Below are 13,355 nucleotides of genomic sequence, written 5' to 3'. Positions count from 1 at the left end.
TACCACGTCCTACAATTTGATTAAAGCCCATTGGGGAAGGCATGCCTGACAAAACATGGCAAGGCATTTTTTGTGTACATATGATAAGGAGTAAAAACCCAACTCTTGTGGGAAGGGCGACAAAAGGTACTCCTACAATTCCCGAAAATGGTGGAAAGTAGAAGATTTTAGCATTCTTATACAGAGTACTGGGTCAAGCGAAATCAGCATAGTACACAAAATTCTTTTCAATAAAGTATTTTAGAAGGATGCCAGAAAACACAGCACAGGTGTGGAAATTGGTGATATGGGGGTAGGCAAAGAGAGGTGTTTACACATGGAGAGCTAAAAAACTTTAAGTAAAAGCATTTTAGAGAGGCTTTTTCTGATCCTGCTAGGCAACCTAAGCAAATCCAATTCAGTTAGGAAGGAGAGTAGGATGTAATTTTAAGCGGCTGAACCTCTGAAAAACTGCATTTCACAGATGACCACAATATTTAAAAGACCGGATGGTGTAAAGCTGGCGTGCATTCGTTTTGGCAATAAAGCTCATGCAGAATATTGGCAACATACAAAGTAGATTTTGTTTCTATGATGGCACCATGTGAATGAGATGGCACTTGCTCTTTTGATTGGGATCTTCGGGCTTATTGCTGGTCAAGTCCCTCTCAAATGAGACTTCTAATCATCATCTTTTGTCAAGTTCACACAGTTAATATACCACATCTTTACCATAGAGTTTATTTGGTGGATTGCAAGGAGCCTAGCTGTCCTCCCATCCTCCTTTCTCCAAAATAGATGCTGCTTTTGATATTGAAAAGAAATTTGTAGTGGAAGGTGAAAACCGGGTTAAGGCAGAGAATATGAAAAATATCTGACCTGGTGATTTCTTTTGCTTACAACACATGAGACCCTAAAAGTAATACATGTATGAGGAAATGGGAGATTAAATGTAAAACATGTAAAGCTTTCACAATCATGGTTGTATACTTTATTCTGAGGTTAGTTAGAGCACAATGCAACTGTTAGAGTATTTCATGTAGAACGGGTAACAAGTTCTGGAAGCACCCATCAACCAAAGGTTCTAATGAAATCAGCATTTCAGTATCCATTTTATTTTAGGTAGTGCATATTTTTGTTATCTACCTTCCGTCCCCTCCTCCTCTTCTCCTTCAGAAGACTCATCATCGTGGGTTTGGATGCCGTATGCATTTCTCCTCAAACTCTTTCTCCTGCGCTTCACTCTGGAGTACATATCCATATTTTCCTAGAATTGTCCGACAGAAGATTGTTCAAGGCACATTGTTCATAAACAAATTCCTGGAATGTTGCACAGTACAATCAATACATTCACAAAATGATTCAGCAGTCTAAAACTTAATTACAGATGGTAAGTAGGGGTCACAATTACCCCACCAGTCCTCACACAGTTAGAATCTTTGAGCTGGTTCAAAGTATGATATACCGTAGTCTCCCTTAGCAAAAAGGATGACGTTACAGGAGCCAAAGATTTCATGTACATAAAGCATTTTCAATGCTGGTTTCTTTTATAAATCCCACAGCATATTTAAATACGTTTTTACTGAACAATGTACAAATACTTTGTTATCTCTTAATACTCCCTGCACGAATCAGCAAAAATGTTAAAATTCTTGGACTCTCCACTATATTCATACTAGTGAAAAACACTATGCGAGATAAGCAGGACCCAAGAACACTAGTAAAAAGGCATTTAAAGTTAAAATAGGATTTCTATTGGGAAACATCGCAGAACAGTTATCTAAAGCTTAAAACCAGGGAATAATGGACAGCTCAGTTTGGAAATAACGTGACTTCAGAGGGGAACTAGGTTTATAGAAAATCAATTTTCATTCTCCATCATTAGATCTTCATTACGGGTGACAAACAGTAGATCCCGAAACTGGGAGAAAGGTCGAAGGAGTAGCAATCACAAGCTGAGTGCAACCAATGTGGGCATCTGGCCAAAACAAGACAGTTGTGTATGGTATGACTAAGGTCATAGTCTGGCATGTTTTCCTAACAGAAATATCAATGTAGAGTTGCTCTGGTCATTATGCATCTGCTGGACTAGGACTTTGGTTACGCAGGCAGGGTTGGTTCTTTCCATCACGGCACAGACGAGTACAGAAGACAATACAAAAAACTTCTTGGAGACTAGTATACAACACAAGCAATTATGTTATATATTGACTTTTATTGGAGCAAAAAGGCCATTCAAAGGACAGGTGAGAGATAGAGTCTTTACTGCTGAAAATTTAATAGGTCAACCTTTTGAGAATATTTTTTGACTGGCATAGTTCAAAAGTAAATTAGCCAGGGGTTCTTTTTTCTGGAGTGATTGGAAGATCTATCCTTCCCAAGAGACTCCTTGGCTGTTCTTGTGGGGAAGGGAATGCAATCTAGGGACACTAGTGTTTGTCCTCAGTCCCAAACTTGGCTATGTGAATAATTCATAACTAGATTGAAGGCCAATCAGTTTTAACTTCTATTAGTGAGGAACATGCAATATCTTGTTTAAAGGCTCTCCATAGACTTTTCTTCTCCTTTTAAAAGTAAGGCCGCACAACAGCTCTCATTTTCAGAATAGTAAAATAAAATTAAACAAAATGCCTAAAAGCCTATGAAACCACAATTAAAAAGTTTGCAGTCTGAGCATTGTTGTCAATGCCTCTCATCTTGTGATGGAGATAGTTTAGCGAGTTGGGAGACCAGGAAGGCAGTGAGAGAAAAGGCCATTAACAAAGAACTGTACTGCAAAGCACATATAAACTGAACTTCTGCTGGATACTGTGCTCCTATTTGATAGTCATTGGCTTAAAGGTATAACTGCACTTCCTAAAGATAAAGAAAAGACTTCACTAAAGAAAGCACTCACAAGTCCACTCTTGGGTGTTGAGTTGTATATACATAAACCTGAGGTATTGCCCAAAGTCTATCCTGACTGCAATGTAAGTGAAGTCACTTAGATGTTCTACAGATGCTAACAAGTCACTTTAAGAGAACACCTTCAAAATGTGCACCAGAGTGACTATATGAAAGATGTCTACTGGGAGAAAAATTTGTTCAGGTCAGAGATAGGTCTGATGCCTAGGAGAGGGTGTGGCACAGCGGCCAGAGCTGCCAAGTCTGGAGCTGGGGATCCGGGTTCCAGCCTCCGTGTTGGCTCAACATCCTGTGATTCTGGGAAAATCACTTAATCTCCCCATGGACAGCGCCTGGATAGCCTCATGGTTGAGAAGATGCGCTATTTAAATCTACTAATTACAATTATGCCCCTAATCTTTTCTGGGATAATTAAGTACCAGGAAAAAATAAAGCTCGTGGCATTCTCTTGTTCAGAAGCCAAACCAGTAACTTCCAAAAGAAAATGCTTCTTAAGCTCCAGCAACAGCTCTGGTGAGGACTTCTGAAACTTTTGTTGGGAACAGAGCAGGATTTGAAGGAAGGTCCAAGGTGAACCTTTCAAGAATATTTTCAGATCCCACTGGTCTTGAGTAATTAGAGACCAAACTTTGTGAAAACAGAAGGCCTTTGCTCCCACCTGGGATAAATGATCCTTGGCTGATAAAAAGTCAAGAGTATATCATGCAAATGTATTAGTGTTGCCTAAAAGCTGTCAGACTGCACTGCCTTCTAGCACCTTGGATAAAAGCTATGCTCGATTAAGGAAGATATGGAGGAAAACTGTTTATTTTCTTAATCTAGTATTTTCTTGAAAACCAAAAAAGGCTTGTATGTAACCTACTGCTGCAAGATCAAAATTGTACTTGAGAATTTCACTCTGAATAGTCACATTTTTACTTCTCCGGGTTTTGATTAGTTCTGGGAAATTAGGTATCTGCCGTCAAATTCTACTGCTGAGGAACAAAATACATTTTTGTGTCTTTTCTAAAGGGAGAAACCCTAGAAATACCACAATGTTGTCTGCACTTCACAAACAGTAACAGGACATGATGGTGAATCATGTTTAGTAATGCTTTAATAGAACGTTTCTTTTGCTTAACTTCCAAAGCCTTCCCATCTTTATCCAGAAGGTGCAATTGCTGGACCTTTCCCATGGTTTGGTGTTGCAGTAACTACATCAGCCTGTGCTGTGAAGTTTCCTATAAACACTGATCAAAATAAATGCAAAAGAACGTAGGTAAGACAGGATTATGGAAGACCTAGGATAACATTTAGCTCTAGGATGTCCTACCAGGTCACCATATAAATCTGTTTCAGCATCATAATCATCAGTTGGTGACAGAATTAACATTAGGATGACAACAAACTGATTGAACAGGCGACTTATGTAAGTGGACTTTTTCAGAACTGAACAAGAGGCAGGGAAAGTGTCAGGTGGAGCTTCCAGATTCCGACGGCATGCTCAGAAATGCCTCATTCACATATCTTGTTATATTTATGGATCTTGAATCAGTGTTGGTGTTGATGCTTAGCTGTTCAGCATCAGCTCACAATCAGCTGTTTGCTGCAAGGTAGCCTGTGTTCTATTAGGTGAAAATTGTCCACACAATCTAGTGATTTTTCACCAAGTTGCGAGTTTGCACAACAAGTGTGTGGCTTTGGGAGGAGGCTGGACAGCAACATATCTGGGTTAATGTGAATCTTCAAAATTTTCTCAGCCCCTTTAAGAGATGGTCTACAGGATGGAATCTGGCCTTTGGGTGTGCAATCATGGAATGCAAAATTAATAACCGAACACCACCATCTGTGGCAATTCCCGATTGTGAGCTAAAGAACAATGATAGGTTCAACCCAGATCTGTGACAGGGGTAAGTGTTTGAAAAGTTTCAGCGCTCTGTCCATCGTCTTCTTGTGTTTGCTTTGTTCGCCCTAAGTTGGCAGGGTATGCTCGGATGTGGGTCCCTTGCTCACTTTGCCACTGGATTCAAGCTAGCCTGGCTGATGAGGGGTGTTACCCCGAAACCGGTCCTAGGATGCCTGTTTCTGGTCCAGAGTAGACCTGGCTTGGCAGTTCAGGCTGGACTGTTTCCATGAGGAACAGGGTCAGGGCTGATTTGCATATGGCTGGGTCTTAACTGGGGTGTCAGAGTGAGCTAAAGAACGCTGATGGATTCAACCCAAATATGTGACTGGGGGTTGAGTGTCTGAAAAGTTTCAGCGCTCCGTTCTTCATCCCCTTGTGTTTGCAATTCCCGATATGTCAAGCATTATACTGTGACTTGAAAGTTGGACTCAGTATGATAGTGCTTTACTTTAAGGAGATTCTGATTATGAAAAATAACACGATACATTTGCTGATACGGGTTCTGAATGTGTGCAATGGTGAGCCTATCATTTTGGTGATCTTGAACTGAGAAGTTCAGCTTGGTTTTGCTGCAAAAATATTCTAAGTAAACAGCATATTTTTATGTTAACATGAGGCTTATGCTTTACATTGAGACATAGCAGTGCCTCATTTGTGTAATAAGCAAGATTGCCTGGCCTGCTAACAGAACATTCCAGGGTTCCTGACAGGTATATATGCTTGCAATGCCTGCTTGAGTACATATAATATCATATTAAGTTATGGTTTGGCTATGCAAAATCTCATATTGCTCAAATTTCTAAAAACGCCAATTTTAGGACATTAAATGTAACATACTTTAATTTTTAACTCTGCTCTTGAAGTTAATGTTCAATATACAGGTTATGCTATCACTTGGTGAGAGAAACACTTAGGGATCATTGGAATGTAATACAAAGGTTATATCATTGGAATATTAGTTCATTGTTTAAAAAAGCGGGGGTTCCTTTATACAATTGTAATCTATGTATGTGTTTGTACATGTCCTTCGTATGTATATGACCTGTGTATGTACATGTCCTTTTTAATCCCTGTAAAAGTTCCAGTGGGGAACAAAACAAATGGCTGGTCTTATACCTGTTTTTACATATTTTTCATCAAGAATTTAAACATTAATTTGAGGTACGAAGATGAATTCAGCATGATTGTTTTTCCTGCTCTCAGGGAATTGGACTATTTCCAAGCTCTCTCGCTATAAACTGTTGACAAATTGGCCGTGGACTTACACTTTTGTTCAAGGAACTAATGCTTGAGTCCCTCACCTCAAAAGTAGTTTCTATTGAGTATGTAAAACATGAGTAGGGCCTATGGTAGCTGAGCCCTGCAGTGATGAGCGGCAATTTGAATTGAAGATTATTGTTAATGTGGGACTTGGGTTACCTTAGAGGACAATTCATTTGAGATTATCACACATACAGGGCAAAGGAAAAGTTACCAAAGTGCCACATCAGGGTATTCTCGTATTGGTATTAAACTCAAACAATAATAAACACTATGTGCCCACATGCCAGATCCCTGAACAGTTAAATAAGAAACTAAATTTCTATAAATAACGGGCGAATGCCCAATCCTTTTCTAGGCCCTAAAGCCCCAGGGCATTCAGGTCAAGAACAGATAGGTCCTAGGCACTTTACAGTAGTGTCTTGCCGGTTTAAGAAACTCTGTCTCCTCCCATCGGTTGTCCTTCACTGAAAACACTTTTGTTTTGGGAGGATTGCTTTTGTGAGTACTTTGAATACACATGTACTCTCTCACTCTTCTATGTGCCCCTTGTTGGTTTAACAATGCTTCCAGTGGACTGTTCCACTGTCACTCCAGGATGGACTTGGCCTTGGACTCCTTTGGTAGCTTGACAGTGCCTCCAATGGGTTTGTTCTCTTGACTTTCTAGGGAGACTCCACATAATCCCACAGATCCACATCTACAGCAGGTTCTACATTCACAATTGTCAATCCTTAAAAATGATAAAAACCACAAGCTCAACTATATCCAATCTCACACTCTCTGCAACACCCCATGCTTGTCCACAGTGACATTCAACGCACCATGCTCCCAGTATTATCATATCTCAAGCATCCCACTGAACATGTTACATACATGACAATCTACAAACACCACCTCTACAAATATCACCCTTTCAACCATGCACCCCCAAATGTGACAAGGAACTGAATGCAAAGCTAAGTACTTTAAAAACTTACCAGGGATATGAGTGCAATATAAATATTACAGAAAGTGCTTTGTGCTTTTCAAGGGATAAGAAAGTGGCATTTAAGTATCAATAAAATATGTAAAGAAGCACATAAGAAATCCCTCCAAATAAAATAACTGAAAATGCCCATTCATAGGCAGACTTACTCAACAGTTTTAATTTTCACAAGAAATGTATCATAGAAATATTAAAAATCCATTAGAGCGTTAAAATGGCTTTAAAACTTATACAGCAGCCATGCCGTCCAAAAACGTTATCATTTTTTCTCGGACTACCTTGAATATGTGCAAAGATGGTGCTGTTCCATTCAGTTAAGTAGCTGCAAACACAACAAATTAAGCTGGCTGGTTCCCATTTACAAATAATGGCCTGCCTTAGGGAAGGTGGTATTGTCTGTTCAAGAGCTTTTAGATTGCCTTAGACTGCTTGAGCACCTGTGTCTCAATGGCTCGGGTGGGCTTTTGTGGAAGAGTTGTAGCTACCTTCAGTACACAGAAGCCCTTAATCTCTGTTTGCCGCGATGAAGAAACAATAGACAAAGTCGTGTGATGCAGAAATGTTCCCATATTATGGATCATTTCCATATTCCAGAGACATGTTACAAATAAGCCAGGCCTGACTATGTAAACATGAAAGCATGAACTCTTTTAGAGTATGTATGTGACAGGCTTGAGGCCAGAAAACACGGATATTCTGAATGAAATACTGATGTGAATAAGATCACCATATTAATATAAACCTAATTTTAAGAGACAGTTGTGCTAACAGAACAGACACGTTCCCATTCTGTGGCAAGATCACTGCATTTCAGACCTAATCATTTCTGAAAGTTGCAGAACGAAATTTTAAGGCCATCTCAACTTGCACAGATCGCTTTATTGAAGGAAACAATAAAATAAACATTTGTTCAATCTTCCATGTGCCTCTGCAATATCTGAATGCTGTCTATAGCTCAGGTAACAGACCCATTTTCTACAGAGCAAATCTATGAGAGGATCTGCAGGGAACAGCTCCTCCTTTCTCCATCCAGAATCACTGGGGGAAGAGTATAAAGTGAAGATTCGGGAGGAACAACAATCACTGATCATAACTCTTGAGGGGCCTGCCAGCGAGACTGTATCCAACTGAAGGCCAACAGCTGTAAGGTATATATTTATACCAAGAAAATTACTAACTGCTCCCATAATTATGGTGCTAACAATGCATACATATATAGTTACAGGTGTTAGGAAGAAACTGCACTAAACTAGAACAGGAAGAAGGGATGAATGTTGTAAAATACTCTGGGTACTTTTAGTATTCATTTGCGTTATCAGGACAGGTGAGATTATTATGATAATTACCGTCAATCTAATACACAAGCTTTTTAGGTGGAGTGTTCATAATAAATAAGTTTGCATTACAAAATACTAACTACTGGGTGTCTGTCTACTGCTTCCAAGGGCTGGGAAGCGAGTCCGCACACATAGGGCAGGACTAAATTCATCACGATATTCCTTTATATAGTTCTTGCTTCTTTTTATTGCAAACATATTTCACAAACAGAAAAAAAAGTACTGCCACATCCTTCGAATTAAAACTTTAAATTAAAAGAAATTATCCATTGCATATCATCTTAATGTGACAGTACAGATGCTTTCAAGCAGGCAGTGTACATCACGGGAAAATATGATTGTTATTGGTGCAAACAAAAAAATGTATGGCCTTTGAATAACTTTAACAGGAAAACACTTTAAGCACACAAGGATCACTAAAAAAGGATAAAGTATTGGCCCACCAGCCCTGAGGCTGAAGTGCTCTTGTATTAGTTGAATGTGAACATGCAATTAGTAAAAACACCAGCACACTCAGTGGCTGAAGTTCGCTAACTCACGACCCCCCTGCTGTATGATGCAGGGGCCAGAATCAAATGTTTTACAGAAGAGTCACAGTGACCTTAACCAATGTCCCTATTTGTATTTATTTTTATATTACACAAAGATGATGAAACAAATAAAGCTGTCTGTTGGCCAGACCTAAACAAAAGTGAACGCATCTGAACAGTCTGAGCTGACAGCCTTTAGAGACAATCTGAGTAAAACCTGCTGGCCAGAGACAGTCTGTCAAATGTTACACTTAGAGGCTTCCTTTTTTATTGGGATTGCGACAGCATCAATCTGGGTAGGACTGTATATTTCACCCACTATTTTCAAAATGAAGTATGGCGTACAAGTATTCTGAATTTAGGATGATTCAAATCTCCGACAACTACTGCTGTACATTAGCAAATACTTTGCTACTGTTGTCCTGATCTTCCTGAGAATTGTCAGAAATGAGGAAGAAAACTTTAGTGTCATCCGCATAACTGTGGAATTAGAACCAACTTCACAGACAAGTTTGTGAATTGGGTTATGGTGTACATAGGCAGTAAACCGCAAAGAAGACGGGCATGATCCCTGTGGCACTCCTAACAGTATTGGTTTAAACACCAAAAAGACGTGCATTTTTTTAACTTGGGGTTGTCTGTCTGTTGAATTTGAGGCACACCCTTTTTCTGCCAATTCCGAAACTTTGGTCAAAGTGCTTAAACAGCAACGCCAGGGGGACTCAATTCAAAATGTTCAGGGTTGTAGTCTATATATCCAAGGAGGTAGTCTCCATTCAGCTCACTGATTTATCTAAAGTCCAATTGCCATGTCGCTAGCCAGTGATATTTTTCCATAAACCCCAACACTGCACAGTTGCAGCCTTCTCCAGGACCTTCAGCAAAAAACCTTGAGAGCTTATATTTTACATTGAAAAACCTCTGTAATATGATGTACTCTTCTACCGAAAAAGTAACAAATATTGCCACTTACAAGTTCTGTGTCTGTCCACATTCTAAGGCGCTCCACCTCCCTTGATTTTCCACTTCGTCTGATGTTAATGTTGTCCATTTCTTGGAGAACAGCTTCAGCAGTACTATTGAATTTTCATGTGAAAAAAACCACAAAGTAATCACTTCAGATGTCCCTACTGAGACTTGTATAAGTAAAGGAAAATGCTACTTACCAGTATGCATCTGTTCTTGGCATGTAGAGCTGCAGAATATACTGTTGCATAGATCGTCATCTGGTGTTGGACTCGGATGCTTGCACCTTCTTGTTGTCTTTGAAGAAGTCTTTTGTAGTCACGAGATAGGTGACTCCTCCCTTGGATGATAGTGCGCATGGGCATCGACTCCATCCTCAGATAGTTTTTCGCCATGATGGGAATTGATGGAGTTTGTAAGAAACAGAAAATATGTCCATGTGAATGTATCTAAGTAAGATATCACTGAAACAGATACAGGTTGCGGGGAGGCGGGTGGGCGTATGATATTCTGCAGCTCTACATGCCAAGAACAGATGCATACTGGTAAGTAGCATTTTCCGTTCGAGGCATATGAAATGCAGAATTCATACTGTTGCATAGACTGTACAGCAGTGTCTCCACTAGTGGTGGTCACCTGTATTTGTTGCAGTGGTTTGGAAAAGTGTCTTAAGAACAGCCTGGCCTACAGAAGCCTGTTGCTTCGCCTGCACGTCTACACAATCGTGTTTGGTGAAGGTGTGTGTAGTAGACCATGTCGCTGCTTTACAAATGTCTTCTAGGGGAATGTTCCCTAAGAATGCCATGGAAGCCCCTAGTTTGAGTGTTGAATGCGCTTTAAGGGGAATTGTTAATGTGTGTTTTGCCTTCTGGTAGCATATTTGAATGCATTTGACTATCCATCTGGCAATTCCAGCTTTGGAGATGGGATTTCCTTTATGAGGTGGAGAGAAAGATACAAACAGTTGGTTTGTCTTTCTAAAAGGTTTAGCCCTGTCAATGTAATAAAGTAAAGCCCTTTTGACATCAAGTGTGTGAAGAGCTCTTTCTGCTACGGAGTCTGGGTTTTGGAAAAACACTGGTAACTCTACAGATTGATTAAGATGGAAAGCAGAGATTACTTTGGGAAGGAATTTCAGATTTGTTCTAAGAACGACCTTGTTACGATGTAATTGTAAGAATGGTTCTTGTATGGGGGCGCTAGAGGGCGCCGGACCAACATGGCCGCACACCTGTGAGGCTCTCGCCAGCCGGGCGCTTTCATGCTTCACTATTCCATCCTGCATCGGGGAGCCACAGATTTAACAGGCTCGACTGTTGGGCCTGGGACCGGTGACTGCCCACAGTGATTTTGGAATCAATCCGATCGACGGTTCGGCAGAAGCGACCGTCGAAACTTCCTGCGGCCGCTGCTGCCACTCGCCTGGAACGTGGAGGCCGGCTGCCACGCATACGCTGCATCGGGGATCCAGCGTGCGCGCTAGGCCGCGAAACGCGGCCGACAACAGAGGAGGAGGTCGGAAGCCGGCGCACATACGGGGGTACTTGTTGACCCTCGCGGACCGCCCGAAGAGCCGGTAAGGCGGGGGCATGCTATGGCCTTGCGGGAGGTTTTAGATCCTAAGCAACCGCCCTGAGACGATTCTAGGCTGAGGGGGCCGACGGAGGGAGGACTTGTGGGGATCGGCGTAGCCCTGCCCCCCCGTGGCTGCAGTGGAGCCTTGGTTGTGACTGCCCCCGCCTCTGAGCTTGCTGTGAGGTCGTGCCTGCCATATGTATTGGACCCGGACGGGGAGTTGCGGATTGAGGTAACCTTGCGGGGGGGCAGTGGTCGCGAACGGTATCTGGCGCCTTGCTGGGGAGCGGCGCTGCTGGCCCCCCGCGTGGGACCCTCCCCTGCCACGGCGACCCTAGTGGATTGCGAGTCGCAGCGCTGACCGCGGAGGGGATTGCTGCATGCGCTGGAGGACGGCTCGAGCTGGTGGTCGGTTGGAGGGGTGCCCGGCTAGTGCTGACGGCGGGGACCGAGGCCTTCCTCCTGGCGGGGGCCCCTGACTGTCGCATTGTGCTGAAATCCTACCATCTTGCTGCATATCTATGGGCTCCCCGTTTGGCGGCCATTAGGAGTGAATCCTGCTGAGGAATACTTGACGTGCTGCCCGGTTCCTACACGGCCGCACGCACCCAGCCGTTGACTGTCATACTGAGTTTGCTCCGTGTTGGCTACCAGGATTGAGGACTCGGTCGTCACCTGACATAATGGGGAAGACTGACGCTTAGCAGTCCCGGCTCCCATTCGAGTCCCAGAAGAAGAAACCCAGGGCCTCACCGCCGGGAGATGGAGAGTCTGAGGGGGGCGACGCTGAAGAGGTGGACTGGAAGGCGCTCCTTTTGAACATGCAGACCAGCCTCACTTCCATAGATTCTAAGATTGATGGCATGTCTCGTCGTTTAGACTCCGTAGTGCACAGACTAGACCAGCAGGAAGAACGGGCCAAGGAGGCGGAGCAGCGGATTTCGGAGCTGGAGGATGGGGCATCGGTCACCGCCTCCAAGGTCTCGCACATGGAGAGACTGTTGAAAGTCATCGCCGACAAGAACGAGGACTTGGAGGCGAGATCGCGTCGCAACAACGTACGCCTTATTGGTCTGGCGGAGTCTACCTCCGTAGGGAAAATGGAACTTTGTTGAAAAACTCCTGTCTGACCTCTTTGGCGCAGATGCATTCTCTCCACAACTGGTGGTGGAGCGGGCTCACCGCACTTTGGGCCCCCGCCCCGTGCCAGGTGCGCCCCCGCGGCCTGTAGTAATCCGCTTCCTAAATTACAGAGATCGGGACACTTTGCTCCGACTGGCCAGGGAAAAGCAACCTGTCCTCTATGAAAATACCACACTGTCCTTCTTCCCGGACTTTACACAGTCAGTGCAAGAGGCACGTCGCAAATTTGGACCGGTCAAGAAATGACTGCTGCAAAAAGGACTTCAATATTCTATGTTATACCCGGCCCGGCTGCGGGTGGTCCACCTTGGCAGACCCCATGTATTTCAGGATCCGTCCCAAGTTGACCTCTTTCTGAAGGACTGCAAAACATCTTCCGAACCAACCCGATCCCCATTAGAGAGGGCTGGTTCCCGATCCCCCACTTCTGCCATTGACTGAGTTGGGATTTCTAGCTGTTATCATGTTACATTATTGATACTCCCAGGGTTGGCCTTGCTCTTCCTATGCCTTTCTGTTGAGGCTTAGTGCTGGTCATGCAAATACCTGTGTATCTTAGCCCTCTACTATTGAGCTACCACTTGTTAGGCCTTGCTGGTTTAGTTGGTTCCTCGATGATGCTTACATTTGAATGCACCCTGGCACCAACCTCCCCCCTCCTGCGTTTCCGCTGGACCATGGCTCCGGGGGATAGCGGGTGCGATATCGGGGGAGTGGGATGGCGGGTCTGGACCCCTAGTGTCCCCCTCTTGGGTGTTCCCCAATAAGTAAATGTTAGGACATTGTAG

The 13,355-nt window shown here is 43.1% G+C and overlaps 1 protein-coding gene across 3 annotated transcripts in view; it reads right to left on the bottom strand.

Annotated features, from left to right (window-relative positions):
- The window catches only part of ATAD2B (ATPase family AAA domain containing 2B), a 790,780-nt gene that overhangs the window by 578,926 nt on the left and 198,499 nt on the right, over nt 1-13,355 (bottom strand). For all 3 annotated transcript variants that reach the window (XM_085610606.1, XM_085610608.1, XM_085610607.1), the window contains exons 5-6: nt 9,857-9,959; nt 1,126-1,246 (exon numbers count right to left, since the gene is read on the bottom strand). In XM_085610606.1, the coding sequence (XP_085466732.1) occupies nt 1,126-1,246; nt 9,857-9,959 (224 nt within the window). The remainder of the gene's footprint in view (nt 1-1,125; nt 1,247-9,856; nt 9,960-13,355) is intronic.

This window comes from Triturus cristatus, chromosome 6, assembly GCF_964204655.1.
Source record: "Triturus cristatus chromosome 6, aTriCri1.1, whole genome shotgun sequence".
Classification (NCBI taxonomy): domain Eukaryota; kingdom Metazoa; phylum Chordata; class Amphibia; order Caudata; family Salamandridae; genus Triturus; species Triturus cristatus.
Note: the sequence above shows the minus strand (reverse complement) of the source record. Positions and strands in the feature narration are given on the sequence as shown.